The sequence below is a fragment of the Ostreococcus lucimarinus genome, chromosome 9 (assembly GCF_000092065.1).
Source record: "Ostreococcus lucimarinus CCE9901 chromosome 9, complete sequence".
Lineage (NCBI taxonomy): Eukaryota > Viridiplantae > Chlorophyta > Mamiellophyceae > Mamiellales > Bathycoccaceae > Ostreococcus > Ostreococcus sp. 'lucimarinus'.
In genome coordinates this window covers 287,933-306,402 of record NC_009363.1, presented here as the reverse complement: position 1 = coordinate 306,402, position 18,470 = coordinate 287,933, and the positions used below count along the sequence as shown (strand labels likewise).

At 62.7% G+C, this 18,470-nt stretch overlaps 11 protein-coding genes across 11 annotated transcripts; 6 read left to right on the top strand and 5 right to left on the bottom strand.

Moving 5' to 3' along the window:
• Window positions 1-277: 277 nt before the first annotated feature.
• OSTLU_164 (P-ATPase family transporter: calcium ion) lies at window positions 278-3,037 on the bottom strand (the record flags this gene model as incomplete). Its single annotated transcript, XM_001419513.1, has 1 exon — window positions 278-3,037. A coding segment is annotated over one exon (2,760 nt), but the record flags the coding sequence as incomplete, so codon positions are not given.
• A 1,020-nt stretch (window positions 3,038-4,057) lies between these two features.
• OSTLU_5638 (predicted protein) lies at window positions 4,058-4,969 on the bottom strand (the record flags this gene model as incomplete). Its single annotated transcript, XM_001419512.1, has 1 exon — window positions 4,058-4,969. A coding segment is annotated over one exon (912 nt), but the record flags the coding sequence as incomplete, so codon positions are not given.
• A 247-nt stretch (window positions 4,970-5,216) lies between these two features.
• OSTLU_35145 (predicted protein) lies at window positions 5,217-5,732 on the top strand (the record flags this gene model as incomplete). Its single annotated transcript, XM_001419734.1, has 1 exon — window positions 5,217-5,732. One exon carries the CDS (start codon window positions 5,217-5,219, stop codon window positions 5,730-5,732), a length of 516 nt encoding a protein of 171 aa, XP_001419771.1.
• Window positions 5,733-5,779: 47 nt separating this feature from the next.
• Window positions 5,780-6,916, bottom strand: OSTLU_93240 (predicted protein; the record flags this gene model as incomplete). Its single annotated transcript, XM_001419511.1, has 1 exon — window positions 5,780-6,916. One exon carries the CDS (start codon window positions 6,914-6,916, stop codon window positions 5,780-5,782), a length of 1,137 nt encoding a protein of 378 aa, XP_001419548.1.
• Window positions 6,917-7,119: 203 nt separating this feature from the next.
• OSTLU_33488 (predicted protein) lies at window positions 7,120-8,391 on the bottom strand (the record flags this gene model as incomplete). Its single annotated transcript, XM_001419510.1, has 1 exon — window positions 7,120-8,391. The coding sequence occupies one exon, from the start codon at window positions 8,389-8,391 to the stop codon at window positions 7,120-7,122; it is 1,272 nt and encodes a 423-aa protein (XP_001419547.1).
• Window positions 8,392-8,952: 561 nt separating this feature from the next.
• On the top strand, window positions 8,953-10,137 carry OSTLU_33487 (predicted protein; the record flags this gene model as incomplete). Its single annotated transcript, XM_001419733.1, has 1 exon — window positions 8,953-10,137. The coding sequence occupies one exon, from the start codon at window positions 8,953-8,955 to the stop codon at window positions 10,135-10,137; it is 1,185 nt and encodes a 394-aa protein (XP_001419770.1).
• A 258-nt stretch (window positions 10,138-10,395) lies between these two features.
• On the top strand, window positions 10,396-11,166 carry OSTLU_3550 (predicted protein; the record flags this gene model as incomplete). Its single annotated transcript, XM_001419732.1, has 1 exon — window positions 10,396-11,166. A coding segment is annotated over one exon (771 nt), but the record flags the coding sequence as incomplete, so codon positions are not given.
• Window positions 11,167-12,756: 1,590 nt separating this feature from the next.
• On the top strand, window positions 12,757-13,785 carry OSTLU_33485 (predicted protein; the record flags this gene model as incomplete). Its single annotated transcript, XM_001419731.1, has 1 exon — window positions 12,757-13,785. The coding sequence occupies one exon, from the start codon at window positions 12,757-12,759 to the stop codon at window positions 13,783-13,785; it is 1,029 nt and encodes a 342-aa protein (XP_001419768.1).
• A 394-nt stretch (window positions 13,786-14,179) lies between these two features.
• OSTLU_93238 (predicted protein) lies at window positions 14,180-14,944 on the top strand (the record flags this gene model as incomplete). The annotated part of the gene is made up of 1 exon (XM_001419730.1): window positions 14,180-14,944. A coding segment is annotated over one exon (765 nt), but the record flags the coding sequence as incomplete, so codon positions are not given.
• Window positions 14,945-15,042: 98 nt separating this feature from the next.
• OSTLU_93237 (predicted protein) lies at window positions 15,043-15,630 on the bottom strand (the record flags this gene model as incomplete). The annotated part of the gene is made up of 1 exon (XM_001419509.1): window positions 15,043-15,630. One exon carries the CDS (start codon window positions 15,628-15,630, stop codon window positions 15,043-15,045), a length of 588 nt encoding a protein of 195 aa, XP_001419546.1.
• Window positions 15,631-15,677: 47 nt separating this feature from the next.
• OSTLU_16762 (predicted protein) lies at window positions 15,678-18,464 on the top strand (the record flags this gene model as incomplete). Its single annotated transcript, XM_001419729.1, has 1 exon — window positions 15,678-18,464. One exon carries the CDS (start codon window positions 15,678-15,680, stop codon window positions 18,462-18,464), a length of 2,787 nt encoding a protein of 928 aa, XP_001419766.1.
• Between the last annotated feature and the right edge of the window lie 6 nt (window positions 18,465-18,470).

The following is an 18,470-nucleotide window of genomic DNA, read 5'->3' as shown; positions in this document are numbered from 1 at the left end:
CGGCGTGCGCGAAGACTTTAAATGACTTTTCTCGTCGAATGGGCGCGCTCGAATCCGAGACGTCGGAGAGACGACTTTGACGAGAGCTCAAACGCGAGCCGACGACTTTTTCGGTGATACCGGCCAAACCACGTCGCTCCATGGACGCACGGCGGTCCATGGATGGCATGCTGATGGCGACGTCCTTGGCTTCGCTCGTCACTCTGGCTTGCGCCGCAGCCACACGAGCGTGGCCTTCCGCCATGGCGCGCGCGTTGCTCTCTTCATCCGTGATCCCGGGGAACCATTTCAAGGGTAACAGTCTCGTGACTACGCCCACGGGGAGGATGATGACACCGAGAATGATCGCGGTGATCCACTCCTTTGTGTTTTGCTCAACAAATCCGATCGCCGGACCAACTACGGTGCCGCCGACGGCTTGAATGAAGAGCACTTGCACACCGACGGTGAGCGCGATGATGCCGCAGAAAATGGGCGAGTTGTGAATGTTCGCGAAGACATTCACATCGGCGATGCGTCGAGAATTGATTTCAGAAAACACTTGCATGAAGACAAATGCGTTGAATATGAAACCATTCAGCTCCAACGTTTGATGATGGCAATCGTAGTGCGCCGCCACTGATCCCGACGCCGCGACGTACTTGCACGGAATGTCGAGGAGCCTCTTCCCGTCGAACATGAAAACCATGCACACGGTCAATTGATACACGGACACGCCGATGATGTTGCGCCACATGTGTTTATTGATGAGAGGCGCCGTGCGCCCGAAAGGCTTACGCTTCATGAGCTCCGGTGACGGAGGCTCCGTGGCGAGCGCGAGGGCGCCCATCGAGTCCATGATCATGTTCACCCATAGCAATGGAACCGCAGCGAGCGGCAGCTCTTTGATGCCCGCGATGGCGGCGATCAAGTTCAAGCTGACCGCCACGACGTTGACGACGAGTTGAAACTGCAAAAATTTGCGAATCGATTGGTAGACGTTACGACCCCAAAGCACGGCCTTGGCCATGGACTTGATGTTGTCATCGAGAATGACAATGTCGCACGCCTCCTTCGCAATTTCGGTGCCAGCGATGCCGAGGGCGAACCCGACGTCCGCATCTTTGAGTGCCGGAGCGTCGTTGGTACCGTCCCCCGTCACGGCGACCACCTCACCGAGTTTTCTTTGCAAGTTGCACAGAACCAACTTGTCAGACGGCGAGGAACGCGCGAGGACGCGAATGCGCATGGCGATGGCTTCCTTCTCCGCATCAGACATCTTACGGAAATCTGGACCCTCAAGCACGAGACCATCATCGCCATCTTCGAGAATACCTGCCTCTCGCGCGATAGCTTCGGCGGTGATGGCGTTATCGCCGGTGACCATACGGACCGTCACGCCCGCGCCGCGTAGCAAGCGCACCGCTTCGGCAGTTTCGGGGCGAATCGGATCCTTGATGCCCATGATTCCGAGCAACGTGAGATCGCTCTCCGGCGGCGTTTCACCGAGACTACTCGGTGACTTCCCGAGATCGGTGTACGCGATGCACAGCGTGCGCAAACCTTGACGCGCAAAGGCTTCAATCGCCGCCTCTGCCTCCTTGAGCATGGGCGTTGTGAGAGACGAAACCTTGCCATCCGCGCCCATCATCTTCGTACACAGCTTGACGACAATCTCAGACGCACCCTTGACGTGCAAACGCGTGCCCGAGCCATTCGAAATGGCGGTGGACATACGCTTACGCGCCGAAGTAAAATGGTACAGTTGCGCAACGGGAAACTTTTCGCGAAGCTTAATGTACGTCTGCGTGTCGTCGGTAGGCGGCTGCATCTGCTCGACGAGCTGAAGCAAGGCACACTCAGTTTTACTGCCGAGGTGTTCCACCGTGCCGTTATCTTTGTAGCTCAAGTTGGCGTCAGAGTTAACCGCCATGGATTGGCAGAGCGTGTCCGAGAAGGTTTCGCTCACGCTCGGTGGCGGAACTTGCTCGCAAACTTTGCCGCCGAGCCAGCACGCGGTGACCGTCATCCTGTTCTGTGTCAACGTACCGGTTTTGTCTGCGTTGAGCTGCGTGGCGCTTCCCATGGTTTCACACGCCTCCAAGCGACGCACGAGATTCTGGTCCGCCATCATTTTTCGCATGGCGAACGCCAAGCCGAGAGTAATTGCAAGAGGCAAACCCTCCGGAATCGCGACCACGACGATCGTCACGGCGTTGATGAGAAACTCGAGGACGAGCGTACCGTCCCATTTTCCACTCTTGGCGCTGTCGGCGATCCAGCGAATCATGCTCGCGAGGAAAGTCAGCACAGCGGCGCCGATGCCGAAGTTACCGATGAGGAGGACGAGTCGCTCGAGCCGCTCCTGAAGCGGCGTATCGCTCGGTTCGACGATCAACGTCTTCAGGATGACGCCCCATTGCGATCTTGAGCCGACGGCAATGATCAACGCCTTACCCGATCCCTCGGAGATGGACGTCCCCGAAAGCACCCAAGGGTCTTTTTCGCGCGACTTGGAAATGTCGATGGGTTCGCCCGTCATCGCCGCCTCGTTCGCCTTAAATTTAGAGCCCTCGACGAACAGAGCGTCGGCCGGAACTTTATCCCCCGCCGCGAGCTCCACCAAATCACCGACCATGATTTCACCCGCCGGCACCGCCACGCTCTTCCCGTCGCGATGCACTTTGACTTGATAATTATCCTTGACCGAGTTCAACTGTCGAAACTTCATCTCCTTGGCGTAATCGATGAACGCTTGCAAGAACACGACGACGAAAACGACGAGTACGATCGCGATCCCCTCCAAGTACCCGTACTCCTCGCGATGACTCTTCATCCCCGCGCCCACCGCGAGCGACACCACGCTCGCCGCGATCAGGATCCGCACCGTCAGGTCCCCGAGCGCGTCCTTACACAGCTCCCAGAACGACTTCGGCGGCGGATATTCGAACTCATTCACCCCGTAGCTCTCCTTTCGCTCCTCCGACGCCCACGCGCGATCGCACAGACCGCGCTTCAGATCGCATCCGAGCGCCGCCGCGATCGCGTCGACGCCGCCCGCGCTCGCGAGCGCCTTCCCGTCTCGATCCGTCACCCACGCCTCGAACGTCGCCGCGTTCACGCCCGTCATCGCGCGCGACTCCGCGTCGGCGCGCGTCGTCGATCGTTCGCGATCGATTCGATTCGATTCGTTTCGTTTCGCGCGAAGATTCGTCCCGCGCCGCCGCGTCTCGTCGCCGCGGCGCCGTTCGCCGTTCGCCGCGCGACGCGCGACGCGCGCGCGACCGCGGGTGACCGCGAGGGATGGACGGCGTCGCGCTGTGCGGCGCCGCGCGTCGCCGATTCGTCGAGATTCGTCGAGGGGGGCTCGGCAGACATGCGCGCGGCGCGCGCGCTCGACGCGCGCGGCGCAGCGCGCGCGCGGCGCGCGCGCGCGAGGACGCCGCCGCGCGCGTCGCTCGCGCGCTGGCTCGGTCTCGCGCGCGACGACGGCGCGGCGCGCGCGCGAAGACGACACCGCGAGGCGCTCGCGCTCGTCGAGTGTCGCGCGCTGACGGAGGCGGAGCTGCGCGCGCGCGCGGTCGTGGACGCGATGGCGGCGTGCGAGGACGCGCGCGCGTCGACGTGGGACGCGCGCGCGATCGAGCGGGCGATCGCGGCGCCCGAGGCGCAGCGAACGTTCGCGGGGGCGTTCGCGAGGGAGAGCGGCGCGTTGGTCGGATACGCGGCGTGCGCGTCCGACGGGGCGTTCGTCGCGACGGTGGAGCGCGTGTGCGTGCGAGAGGAGTGGCGAGGGAGGGGAGTGGGCGGCGCGATCGTGCGCGCGCTCGGTGAGACGTTGAGAGAGCGGGAGATTTACGACGTCGGCGTTCGCGCGCCGAGACGGTTGGTCGGATTCTTTGAAGCTTTGAATTACGATGAGGACGAGAGCACGCACATGATTTTCGCGCGCGAGAGCGAGGAGGGAGTAGTTTAGGCGGACGCGACGTAGCGCGACGTAGGGAGTTTTAGTGTGGAGAGAGAGATATAATACGCATCGTCGCGACGACGCCTGCTATTTAACGCCGAGCTCGCTCGCGAGTTCGCCGGATTCGGCGAGCTCGAGAATGATGTCGCATCCGCCGATGAGTTCGGATTTGTAGTACAGTTGCGGGTACGTGGGCCAATTGGAATACGCCTTGAGTCCCTGACGAATCGGTTCGTCGCCGAGAATGTCAAACGTTTCGTAGTCGACGCCAGTCGCGTTCAACGCGCTGACGACTTTTGCGGAAAAGCCGCATCGCGGCGCCTCGCGCGATCCCTTCATGAACAGGATGACGTCTTGCGCGCCGAGCATGCTCTTGATGCGCTCGTCCAGAGCGTTCTTCACTTTGCCGTTCGACGCCGCGCACGCCTCGGCGAGCTCGCCCGCCTCCGCCATCTCCAAGACGATGTCGCATCCACCGACAAACTCACCGTCGACGAACAACATCGGATACGTCGGCCAATCGGCGTGTTCTTTCAGCCCTTGCCGCACCTCCTCGTCGGCTAAGATGTTGAACGAACCGAATTTCACATTCGCAGCCGCCAACGCGTCGACGACTTTACGACTGAACCCACACTTCGGCTCTTCGGGGTGACCCTTCATGAACAACACCACGGGCTGCGATTCGATCAGGCTCTTCAATCGCGTCTTTAAATCCGTCGTCCCGCTCGCCTTCGCCATCGCCGCGTTCGTCGTCGTCGTCGCGTTCGCGTTCGCCGGAAAGTACTGTCGCGTCTTATTCGTCACCGTCGCCGCGTCCGCTCCCTCCACCGCGTCCACGCGTCTTCCATCGCGCGCGAACACGAAGAACGGCACCGCGCTCACGTTTTCGCGCGCCGCGACCGCCTCCACCGCCTCCGCGTCGCACCTCGCGATCGCCACGTCCGGGTGCCTTTTCGCGAGCGTCTCCAGCAGCACGTCCATCGCCGCGCACGGCTCGCACCACGGCGCCCAGAAGTGCACGATCCCGCGCGCGTTCGCCGCGATCCACGCGTCGTACGCCTCGGCGCTCGCGAGCTCGGTCGCCATCGCGCTCGCGCGGCCGTCGGCGCGTCACTCACTGCCGATGTCCGATCGCATCCCGGACGCCGCCGATCGCGTCCCGCGCGTCGCGGGGCTCCCCGTGGACGACCCGGACGTCGCGTCCGTGCTCTTCGACGCGACCGCCATCGAGGGCGCGCTCGAGACGCTCGCGGCGCTCGTCGTGATGCGAATGAATGAGTTTTCAGTCTTCGTCCCGGTGACGACGGGCGCGATGATGTTCGCGAGCGATTTGCTGCGACAGACGTACGTCACGCAGCGGACGCTGCGCGCGGAGCTCGATCGACCGTACGATCGACCGGTGATCGCGTGCGCGACGTGCGCGTCGTACGGGGACGGAACGGTGAGCGGCGAGGCGAAGACGGCGCACGCGCCGAGCGAGGCGACGGTGCGAGGGAAACGGTGCGTGATAATCGAGGATATAATCGATACGGGGAAGACGGTGGTGGCGTTGGCGAAGGAATTGTACGCGAGAGGGGCGGAGGAGGTGGCGGTCATCGCGTTGATGGATAAACAGGCGAGACGGGACGAGGCGTGCGCGAAGTGGATGCGGGAAAAGGATATGAAAATCGCGGCGGCGTTCATGTGTCCGGACGAATTCGTCGTGGGGTACGGGTTGGATTATCGAGGGAAGTACCGCGAGTTGCCGTTCGTTGGGATTTTAAAGCCCGAGATTTTTCAGTCGTAGCGGAGTAGCGTTGTCGATTTCAGCTAATGTTTTGTTCGTTTCACATTCTAGTTCGCTAGCGTTCGTGTGTGCGTGCCGTAGCCGGTTCCCGTCGGAGACCAGCGTTTGGCGTCGACGCCGCTTGGCGTCGGAAATTCGACGCCCGTTGCCTCGCGGACGTGGCACTTTCGGATACGCTGGCGATCGCCGAATATGAAGAGGTTTTGAAAGTGGCTCGCTTGCACCTGAATTTCCTGCAAGCTTGTCGAAATATTGCCGTCTTCGTCGTTGATCGATCGACACAAGTGATCGTTCCAGGACTCAAACTTTATCTTCAAATGCGATCGCGGTGGGCCAATCCATTTGTTTTTCTTCCATTTCCCTTTGCTACACACCGCCTTCGTCGGGATCAAGTGTTTATGCGCGCCCACGGGCGGGAAGTATCCGCTTTCGGCGCGGTACGTCCACGACCAATCGGGAAGACAACAGGGCTTCAAAATCAAGTGCTTCACGTTGGAGTTTTTGTTGAACATTTCCACCGCTTTGATGGAAAGCGTACCGCACAGATGGATTCCAAGCACGATGAACGGTCCGTTCCAACGTGAGAACAAGTGCACGCTCATCTGATTCACCTGGGCGTAATCCTTTAAATCAACTTTTCGCGTCGACAGTTCAATTGGCCAATCGTACTTCCAATCGCCTTCACCGTAAATGTGACTCCACGAGATGTGATGCGGCTTAGGTGTCCGGTTCATCATGCTCCACATCTTATCAACCAGCACGATCTCCGCCACTTTCTCCTTTGGCAAAATCTCAGAAAGAAACATCGCCAGGTATCCGAATCCCGAGCACAAGTCCACGACGACGACGCGTTCGCTCGGCGTCCGCACATCTATATCCCGCACGTACTCCATCGTTTTCGCCAGCACCGGCGCGGACTCGTTCAGTTCCTTCGCTAACCTTCCCGATTTCGTCACGCGCAACCACACGCTCTTCGGCATGCGCTTCTTCCACTCGCCCATGCACCGCACGGCGGCGTCGACGAGCTCTGGGTAATCCTTCTCGATGGGCATGCCCGCGAGTTGTCCGCGCAACCACTCGTCCGGGTCGTCGACGTCCGCGCGCGCGTCATCACCGCCCGCGCCGTCGTCGTCCGGTCGCCACGGCCTCGGCGGCGCGTCGTCGGCCTCGGCGACGTCGCGCATTCGAGCGCCGGCGGCGGCGACCTTCGCGTCGCGCGCGGACGCGCTCGAGGTCGCGGTCGCGCGCGACGACACGTCGCCGCGGTCGCGCGCGATTGTTCCTTCGACTCGAGTCGGCGATGCGTTTCGGTTGTTCGCCATGGCGCGCGAGGTGCGCCGCGCGATGGAGGGCGGTTACAACACGGCTACGCCGACGCCGACGAAAGCTACGGGCGCGCCTCGGGCGTGAACGGAATCCCTAGTTGGTCGGTGTAGCGCACCAAGCGCTCCTCGTAGCTCGCGAGTAGAGAGTTTTGAGCCGTCACGCGTCGACTCAGCGCGATGCACTCTTCTAGAACGTCCGGGTCGACGTCTTCGAGTTCTCGCCGCAGCCCCGCGTTTTCTCGACGAAGCGTCTTCGCGACGGTTTGTAACTCATCCAAGACGTCGATATCGCCGTCGTTCTGCGTGGACACGGCGAATTCAGAATCCGATCGAGGTGCGGCAGAGTTACTCGCGTTGATTTGTGCTTGCAGCGCGGTGATGACGGCATCCTTCTCCGCGTTCACGGCTTCGATGATGGACTTTTGCGACAGCGCGTTTCGCAAGTCTTCGATTTGGGCGTCCTTGGCTTCGATGTCGCCCTTGAGCTCGCGCACCTTGGATCTCAAGGATGTGATGGACTCGCGCGCGAGATTTCTATCGACACTTCTGTTGGATACGCCAGATTCGCTCTCAAACGTCCGCAATCGCGCCTTCAACTCTTCTATTTCGCCCGCGGCTTCGGCGAAGCCATCTTTTTCGGCGGATTTCAAGTCGTCGACAATCTTGTGTAGCTCTTCGTTTTCGGCGCTCAGCGCTTTTTGCGCGCTCAGACCTTGGCGATTGAACTCAAGCCACTCGCGCTCCAGCGAATCTATCGTCTCGCTCGTCGTCTTCAGCTTCTTTCGCAGCGCGTCTCGCTCTTGCGTTGCGTTGAACACCTCTTCTGATTTTTGGGCGACGATTCTTTCGAGCTTCTCGGCAACGGCTTCGGCGATGGATACCTTCTTCGCCATCGCGTCCAGCTCTTTCCTCATGAAAACCACCTCATCGATGCGTCCACTGCTCGACGCGTTCGCCTCCTCGCGCGCGTGCGCCTCTCTCGCGTGTTTGGCCGCCAGCGCGCGCGACTCGCGAAGCTCATCCATGAGCGCCGCGCGTTCGCGCGCGTTCTTCGTCTCCGCGTCCTTCAGCGCCTCACGCATCGCCCTCGCGCCCTCCTCCGCGTTCGCCGCGCGCGTATTCGCATCCGCTATCGACGCGCTCACCATCATCGTCTCTCCCGCGTCGTCCTCGCGCGTCCGCAACCGCCCGACTTCCTCTCTGAGCGCTCGCAACTCGTCGTCCCGCTTAAATATCTCCAAATCCCTCTCCGCCACCGCGCGTTCCAGCGCCTCCAGCCCTCGCCCCGTCGTCTGCGCGCGCTCCAACGCCTCTCGCGCCTCTCTCAGTTCCATCGCCGCCGCGCGTTCATCGCTCGCCGCCGCGTCCAGCGCCTCCGCGCGCCGCCGCTCCAGCGCCAGCGCCGCGGCGTCCAGTCGCGCGCCCACCGGCGTCCCCGTCCCCGCCTCGCGCGCGCCTTCCCGCGCCGCTCCCGCGGGCGACGCGATATCGAACGTCGACCGCTCGCGCGCGATCGATTCGTCCGGCGCGTCGCTCGACGCGTCGTCGTCGTCGCTCGAATCGGCCGAGGCTAAGATTTCCCAAATCGCCTCTTGCGCCCGCTTCAGGCTCTCCGTCGCCGCGCGCGCGCGCGGGCGCGCGTCGGCGTCGCGCGCGACGGTCATGTCGTCGCTCGCGCGCGTCGCGCGGCGCGGCGCGGCGCGGCGCGCGCGGCGAGTCGCGATGTGTGAGGCGACGACCGCACTCACGCGCGCGGCGTCGCGCGGACGCGAACGCGACGCGCGCGCGCGGGCGCGACGGCGACCACGCGCGCGCGCGCGTCCTCGACCGTCGCGCTTCGGCGCGTCGGCGCGCGCGCGCGCGCGAGACGCGCGCGCGAACGAACGAACGAACGAATGGCGACGCGCGCGAACGTCGACGACGGCGCGCGCGAGGCGAACGCGCTGCGAACGTTCCTGCGCGACGCCAAGGAGGCGTTCGCGCGCGATCCGGGGGCGTGCGACGTGAGCGTGGGGAACGAGGCGTGCGATTTGGACTCGGTGGCGTGCGCGGTGGCGACGGCGCGAGCGGCGAGCGCGAAGCGCGGACGCGACGATGGCGAGCGCGAAACGCGCGCGGTGCCGATCGTGTCGTGCGCGAGGGAAGAACTGAAATTACGACCCGACGTGGTCTTGGCGCTGGCGAACGCGGGGGTGAAGTTGGGCGATTTGACGTGCGCGGAGGACGTCGCGGCGGCGGCGACGAAGGCGACGCCGCGAAGCGTGACGTTGGTGGATCATAACGCGCTGAGCGCGCGGTTGTTTCCGGACGCGTGGCAAGCGCGCGTGGTTCGGGTGATTGATCATCACGAGGATTCGGGGATGTACGCGGAACGGGCGGATAGGGTCATCGAGTTGATCGGATCGTGCTCGAGTTTGGTGTACAGGGACGTCGTGGCGAAAGCCGCGGACGAGGGCGTCGCGCGAGACGTCGCGCGTTTGCTTCTGGGAGCGATCGTGTTGGACACGAGAATGCTGGACGCGACGACGACGCGGGCGGCACCCGTGGACTTTGCCGCTGCGGAATCGCTGCGAGATATTTTGGGATGGGACGAGGACGCGACGCGAGCGGAGTACGAATCGCTCTCTCGCGCGCGTCACGATCAGAGCTCGTTTTCGTGCGCGCAACTCTTGGCGAAAGATTACAAGCAGTGGACGATGGGGTCGCTCGAGGTCGGCATCGCGTCGTTCGGCGTGCGGTTTCAGGATTTGCTGGCGCGACAGGACGCTTCATCCGTCAACGATGAAATCGTCGCCTTCGTCGACGCGCGGCGCATCGACGTGTTATTTATGATGTCCTCGTTCGAAGACGCCGACGCCGACGGCGCGTTCGCGCGTCAGATCGATGTCACGAAATCGAGCGCGTGCTCGATCGAGCTCGAAGCCGTCATGCGCGACTTGGGCGAGCGAACGCCGCTCGCGCCGCTGCGTCTTCCCGAAAACGACTTCGGCGTGTTCAAATCCGCGCGCGCGCAGCTCGACGTCAAGGCGAGTCGGAAGAAAGTCCAACCGATTCTCCTCGAGATTTTAGCGAGATTTTAGCCGCGCTTTCGTAGAACGCGCGTTAGGTAATGGAATCGTGAAGCCGCGAACGAGCGCGTCGCGACGCCGCACTTCTCGATGCGCGCGCTCGACGACATCGAGCGCGCGCTCGACGACATCGAGGCCGAGTGCCTCGCGGCGTCGACGAGCGATAGCACCGCCGCGTCGCTCGACCCGCGTCGAGTCGAGCGCATCGCCGCGCGCGTCGCGGCGCTTCGTTCGCCGCCGACGCCGCCGGCCCGAGGCGTCTCGAAACATCGCGCGTTCGACTTCAGCAAGCACGCCGCGCGCAAGATCGCCCTGCACGTGTGCTACCTGGGATGGGATTATCACGGTTTCGCGAGCCAGGGCGCGGCGAACGCGGCGGCGCCGCGGACGGTGGAACAGGCGCTGTTCGACGCGTTGGCGAAGACGAAGCTCGTGGAGAGCGCGCGCGACGTGTTCAAAGTCGCGGATTACGCGCGGTGCGGTCGCACCGATCGCGGAGTGTCGGGATTGGGACAAATTGTGACGCTGCGCGCGCGCTCGAACGGGGCGGAAGGCGTGGATGAGGAATTAGATTACGTGGCGCTGCTGAACCGCGCGCTGCCGAACGACGTGCGAGCGTTGGGATGGGCGCCGGTGGATGATGAGTTGAACGCCCGGTTCGATTGCGAGTGGCGCCAGTACAAATACTTCTTTGAAAAGACGAATGGATTAGACTTGGGCGCCATGCGCGAGGCCGCGCGCGCGTTTGAGGGTGTGCACGATTTTAGAAACTTTTGTCGCATGGACGCGGAAAACGTAAAGAGTTTCACGCGAAACGTGCTCGAGTGCACGATCGAGGAGTCGCACGATGGAAAACTGATGTACATCAACGTTCGAGGCACCGCATTCTTGTGGCATCAAGTGCGGTGCATGGCGTCTGTGTTATTTATGGTTGGTCTCGGTCACGAATCTCCGACCGTCGTGACCGAGTTGCTCGATCTCGAACGCACGCCGAGAAAGCCGCAGTACCCGATGGCGCCCGAGCACGCGCTTTTACTTTGGCGAAGTGGGTACGACAAGGCGCGTTTGGATGCCGAGCGCATGCACGTGAGCGACAGCGCGTTGGCGCAACTCGAGACGCACGTCGCCGGCCAGATGCACGCGCAACGCGTTCGCGCGGCGATTCAAGAGGAAATTTGGGCGCATCTGGCGCGCTCGCGCGCGCACCGTACGCGCGCTGCGAGTGCCAACGATCGCGATGGCTCTGCGCTCGCGCGCGAACTCGCAGCCGTGACGTGCGCGGGAAACGTGAGCGTTGCGAAATCTCGTCACCAGCGCCTGAGCGACAGACCCACCGAGGCGACGTTCGAGGAGCGACGCGCGCGCGTCGAGAGCAAATAGCGCGCGTACTTAGCACTTAGAACACAGTTTAGTTAATAATCATACACCGGAATGGCTGTCCGAAGGCGAACCTACCGATCGCCGCCGCGCCCTCGCGCCGTTTGGCGAACCGCCTCACGATCGCAACTTCTCCAACGTCGCCGCCACGTTCGCGCGCGTCGCGTCCAACCCTCCGCCATCGCCCGCGTCCTCGCCGCTCGTCGCACGCGTCCTCGTCCACCACCACTCTCGTCGCTCGCCGTCGCCGCGCTCTCGCGCGCACGTCTCCAACGTCGTCCTCCACCGTCGCAGCGCCTCGATTCCGCGCGCGTCCTCGCACGCGTCCCTCAACATCGCGCTCGCCGCCTCGCGCGCCCTCGCGTCCATCCCTCGTCGGCACGCCGTCTCCACGCACGCTCCCAGCGCGTCGTTCGCCAGAAGCGCGCCTCGCGCGTTCCCGACGTCGCCCAACGCCCACATCGCGCGCGCCCGCGCCGCGCCCGCGCGCGCCATGAACCCATCCCTCGACCGCGTCAGCGCCGCGCACGACCGCGCGCTCCCGTCCGCGACGATCGGTGTCGCAAAGTACGACACGTACGCCCCCGCCGCGCACGTCGTCAGCGCCAGCAGCGCGGCGCGGCGCAGTTTTTGTCTCGGCGTGAGCAGATTCGACAGCGCGTCGTCCTCGTTCGTCGCGTACGTCGTGCGCGCGCGCGCCGACGCCGCGCCGCGCCGCGCCGCGCCGCGCGCGAGCGTCGCGACGCGCATCGCGCGCGCGCGGCGTCCGGTGCGTCGCCGGCGCGCGCGCGCGTGTGCCGACAGCTGCGCCAAAGTTTAAACTTTCGCCGCACTTCGCGACGACCGACGACGACGCGACGCGACGCGACGCGCGACGCGATGGCGCGCGCGACGTCGCGCGACGCCCTCGACGCGTGGCTCGCGCGCGACGCCGCGGGATGGCCGGAGACGCGCGAGGCGTGGCGCGACGTCGTCGCGCGCGCGATGGACGTCGCGACGCCGGCGACGGCGACGACGACGCGCGCGTGCGCGAGCGCGGCGCTGCGAAGCGACTTTAACGTCTGCGCGCTGGGCGGGGGACTGTCGCGCGCGCCGCGCGTCGCGGGCGCGCGCGCGCGAGGACGATTCGTGGTGCAGATGGATGAGTGGCGAGACGTCGGGCGCGACGCGCGACGACGACGCGCGGACGAACAGTGTCGACGATCGCACGCGCAGCGATGCCTGACGCTGAGCCTGACGGACGGCGCGCGAAGGATGTTCGCGGTGGAGTACGAAGCGGTGCCGCGGCTGAGCGGAGAGGGGATGCGAGCGGGGGCGAAAATCGCGCTGACGGATCCGTACGTCGGCGAAGACGGAACGATTTGGCTGGAACGAGCGACGACGGAACTGTTGGGGGGGGTCGTGGAACGGTTAGAGCGCGCGAGAACGCGAGCGATGGCGGTGTTTGAAGCGCCGAATCGACCTGGGGTGGGAGAGGGCGATCGCGTGAAGGCGGCGACGCGCGCGGCGTGGGAGGAGGAGGCGAACGAGGCGCGCGCGCTCGACGGCGCGAGGGACGTCGAGGGCGCGGCGCCGAGGGTGGTGGTGACGCCGAATGCGGCGCGCGGGGTCGTGCCAGACTCACAAGTGGTGGATATTTTGGAGATCGGCGGCGAGGACGACGCGCTCGCGGGCGACGCGAGGGCGATGGGCGCGGTCGCGTCTCCGCGGCGATCGACGCGATCGAGCCTTCAAGCGTCGGGCGAACCGATTTTCTCCAGTCGCGAACGATCGTCTGTGCCGTCGTCGTCTGCGCCCGCGTTAGACGATCGTACGATGGCGTTGGTGCAACGCGTGAACGAGAGCGCGGTAAAAGGGCTGTGGACGTACCTCGGATGTTTACGGGCGGCGCGAGCGTCGCTCGACGATAAATCCGCGATGGCCACCGTGCACGCGTGGATAACGAGGACTGGGAGGTTAGAAGTTCAAGAGGATGCCCGCCCGCCGCTATGGCGAGTAAAGATTCAGATATCCGATCCCACCGGCGCGGCGTCGGCGTATCTTCGCAACGCTCCGCTCGACGCCTTCGCCGGAACGACGGCGACGGCGTACGTCGCCGCCGACGCTCGCGAACGAGAGTCCATCGAAGCCTCCATTCGCAAGCGTCTCGAAGAGTTTTGCGGTCGAATCAGGCTCGCGTCGTTGAAAGAAAAGATCATGGTGGTGCAAAAGCTCGACGCGCAGCCTACCGGGTTCAAGCCATCCGTCGTGGGCGCGCTTCGAGCTCGTAAAGCGTACTTGTAATAGAATAGAAACAGTCGATAGCGCGCGAACCGCGTCGCCACTGCGCGGCGCGCGCACCGCCGAATCGACCGAGCTCGCGAAACGCGCCGACGACCGCGGCGCATCCGCGCGTCGGCATCGACGCGCGCGCGCGTTCTGCGCGCGCGCGTTCTGCGCGCGCGCGCGCGTCGAAGCACCGCGCTCGGTCACATTCCGCACCGGCGTCAGAAACATCGCAGTCGCCATGCAGTCCATCACGCACGTCGTCTTCGTGCTAGGAATCATGATTTTGCGGTTCTTCTCGAACGCGCTCGCCGCGGTGGTCCGCGCGCTGCGCGTGGTGTTCTCCAAAAGCGTCGCCAAGGCGAGGACGCCAAAGGCGACGGCGAACGCGGACGAGGTCAGAGCGATCGCGGTGGACGTCGACGGGATCCCAGATCGAATCCTGCGCTCGACGGACGATCCAGAGAGGCGCGTGGAGAAGGCGCGGTTGTTCGCGGAGTGGCGCGAGCGGTTCGATATCGATTTCATTTTGCGCACGCCGAAGCCGTACTTTAAAATCATCAAGCGATACTATCCGCACGCGTTTCACATGACGGGCAAAGGTCAGAACGCGTGCTCGATACAGATAGAAAAGCCGGGACAGTTTGGACATTTGCTCGACGCGGTCCGGCGAGAGGCGGAGGAGATAGGAAGACCAGATGACGATCCCGTGCACGCCGTCGTCGAACACGTGTCCTTCGTGATGACGTTTTTATTCGAACATATCGACACCAGACCGTGGCCCCGCGGCAAGACGATTCGAATCGTCGATATGAGTCGACTTGGTATGAATGATATCGGTTTCGAGGTGTTCGATTTTTTGCGCGTCATGTCTCAAGTGTCCAAGCGCGCCTTCGTCGAGCGCATTCACAAAATTTACATCGTGCACCCGCCGGCGAGTTTCGCATTCATTTTCAATACTTGCAAGCCGCTCATCTCCGAGCGCACGCTGAAACAAATCGTCGTCTGCAGCACGCTCGATGAATTTACGAGCAAGGTGAAACGCGAGGCTGATTTGAGCTCAGTTCCGCGCGAATACGGCGGCTCGTGCGAATGCGCAGACTGTTGGCGCGATTGCGATCGCGAGCGGCGGCTGCGCGAGCTCGCGCGCGAGCTCAACGCGAACGGGGCGCGTTGAATTCAGCGCGCGCACAGCGCGCGCCGCGTTTAGATTAGAATAGAAATAGAACTAGATTACAACACACCAGCCGCGCGAGCGAAACACCCGCGTCGCGCTCACGCCTTCGTCTTCCACGTCAAATTTCCCTTCCCGCGAAACTTTTCCTCGTGCTCGTTAATCTCCTCCGGCGTCATCCCGTCGTACACGTCCCCGCTCGGTCCCGCCTCTCGTTTCACCAACGCCTCGATTTCCTCCGGGCTCATCCCATCGAACGGGTCTTCGTCCTCGTCCTCCTCGTCCTCCCCGCTCGCGCCGATGAAACTCCTCCCCTCGAGCGCGCCCCGCAGCGCGCGTTTATTCGCCTCCATCGTTCGCCGTCGCGCTTCTTCGCTCTCCTGATCGTCGTGATACCGCTTCGCCCGCGCGCCGACGACGAACGCGCACCCCAGCGCGAACGCCGCCCAGTACGCCTTCTGCCACGGCTTCAGCTCCCCCGCCCAGCGCTCGCTGTGCAGCACCGCGCGCTCCCACGGGAACATCACCCCGCGCAGCGGATTCTCCGTCCCGCCGTCGTCGCGCGTCGTCGTCGTCGCCTTCGTCGCCTTCGACGGCGCGTCGCCCGACGACGACGCGCGTCCTCGACGCGTCGTCGCCGTCGCCGCGCGCGTCGCGCGCTCGAGCGCGCGTCGCGCGCATCGTCGCATCGCCGCGCGCGGTCGTGTGCCGACGACACCGATCGACGCGCGTCGACATGGCGACGGCCGCGGCGACGGACGACGTCGCGGACGTCGTCGTCGTCGACGGCGCGGACGCCGACGTCGTGGAGCTGCGCGCGGTCGAGCGCCGGGCGACGCGCGCGACGTCGCGCGCGGCGACGACGTTCGGCGCGCTCGAGGACGGACCGGTGGCGCGCGCGGACGCGGCGATGACCGCCGCGAGGCGGGCGCACGCGCGCGCGGGCGTGCTGGAGTACGACGTCGATCATCGCGGCGTGCAGGTGCCGTCGAGCGCGCGGCGATTTTCGATGACGGCGAGTCACAGACGCGTGGGCGCGAGCAGCGTGTCGCTGGCGCTGTACCTGGACACGGTGCTGCAGTTCGGTTTGCTCGCGGTGGTGCTCGCGGGAATCAACGCGTACTCGTTGACGACGAACGTGACGGATAGGGCGTTCACGGCGTCGTACGCGGTGACGGGGTGGGACGCGACGGCGGGAGCCGACGCGACGACGACGTGCGCGAGGACGTACGAGACGGGCGGCTTTGTGCTGAGCACGAGTCAAGGGTCGAGGTGTGGAGTCCCGACGTTGGCGAGTTTTTATAACTGCCCGATGCGATGCGATTACGAAGGAGCGATCGGGACGTTTGACGCGACGAATGCGTGCCAGACGCACTATCCGTGCACGCTCGAGAAGGTGCTGACGACGACGCAGACCGCGGTGTGTTGCGTACCTCGGGTCGCCGCCACTGTGAATAAAACGCCTAAGGAGTTTCAGGCGGTTTCAATCGTCGTGACTGTGGTGTTTTTACTCTTTGACATGTTTTACACTCGTAATCGCGCGACGGCGGCGGCGATCATCAAGTCGAGTGTGGTGACCGCGAGCGACTACTCGGTGCTCGTCACCGGGCTCGGAAAAGGGAACGAGTGGACTCGACAGCAAATCGCGGATTTTTTCTCGCATTACGGCGAGGTTGTTTCTGTTTGTCATCTTACGAACACTCGACGACTCGTGACTATGGAGAGAGAAATCAAAAACGCCGTGCAGCGAAGAAACGAAATTCAGGCGATTCTCGATGACAACGAAGGCGCGAACATGGACGAGAAGATCAATAAATCCATCTTATTGCGTCGACAATTGTATCGAATGATCGCACTCAAAGGTACGAAACCAACGCGAGAAGCGTTAGTAAAGTTGGATGCAAAAATTGCCGAACTCAAGGCGAAGGTCGTGGCGCTCGGGGAAAACGGCAACTCGCATCTGGGGAGCGCCGTGGTGACGTTCAATTACGAGCAGCACGCGATCAACTGTTGCGAAGATCACTGCGGCGATTACGGAGAATCGATCATCGATCGATGCACCGGCAAACATTCACCAGACTTTAACGGACGTCGACTCATCGTCACTCGCGCGCCCGAACCGAGCGATATCAACTGGCAGCACCTTCGTCGACGAGACAGTAACTGGGAGGTTGTGGCTACCGCCATCGGGGCGAAGTTCGTGCTCGCGGGCGCTTTGTGCGTTGGAGGCGTTATTCAGTACGTTTTCGAGGTCTTGCGTAGTAATCAACTCGAAACCATTACGAACGAGGTCGCTTTCCAATCTACGGCTTCGACGACTTCGTCCATCAGACTGCAACTCGTCGCATCTTCCACGTCACTCGTAGTGGTTATCATTAACGGTTTGCTGGATCGATTGACGGTTTATCTCGCGCAACTTGAGGTTTATAAGACGAAAACGATTGAGACAAACATGCTGATCGCGACGTTGACGTTTGTTAACTTGCTCAACTACGTCGTCGTTCCGATCATCACCAATCGATGCTCGTCGAAGGCAGATGGTGTGTGTAACTGGTACGTTCCCGGTGGTTTCGTCGAATATGCGTTCTATTTGCAAGTGTTCAACGTTCTCTTGTTACCTTTAAGGAACATGAACATCAAACACATTATCCAAGTGAAAATACTCGCCCCAATGTCGAAGACGTTGTCGATGCAAGAGAGTCTTGTGCAACCTCCAGCTTTCCAGCTGGCGCGTTCGTACGCCGAGTTGCTCAAGATTCTCGGTCTATCGGCAATTTACGCGCCGGCACTTCCCGTGAGTTACGCCGTAGGCGTCTTTGGGATATTCGTGCTGTACTGGAGCAAAAAGTACCAAGGTTTGTATCTCACCACGGCGCCGCCGAAACTCCGCGAGGACTCCTTCGGCATCACGATTACTGCTCGAGTGATCAACCTGCTGCAAATCCTGTTTGGCTGTCTTGTGTTTTATCGCTTTGATGACGGAATCTCTACCACACTCTGGGCGAACATTGGTATCTGGGCGGTCGCTCTCATTCCCATTCGAAGAATCAGGCGATTGTGTATTGCGCAGACTCAGCTCGCGAATTCCACAGATGATGTTTCTTTCGTTAAAAACGCGGGTCTACACGGCGGGTCGACGGACGATAAAACAGACCACGAGATGCCCGAAATGCGAGTCACACAATCGCCAGAAGTAACAGAGACTCGATCACGACGAGTTCGCACAGCATTCCTGTGTCGCATGTACCAGTGCGAGAAGAGCGAGTTGATGTCGAAAGGGCGTTTGGGTTTGTATCATCCCCCGATTCCAACACACGCAAGTCCAGAACAGTTAGAGAGGCTTCTGAAGAACTACGAGCCGTTCGGCGCGCTCGTACCTGCTAACGCAAACTACTTGCCTGGACAGACACAATCCACTGGTGGCGACAACACGGCGCCACCATTCTCTGAGAAAACACGGGCAAAACTGGATATTCTCGCGTCGTTTCAGAGGCGAAAGAGCCAGCAGGAGCACCATCTCTGAAGAGAG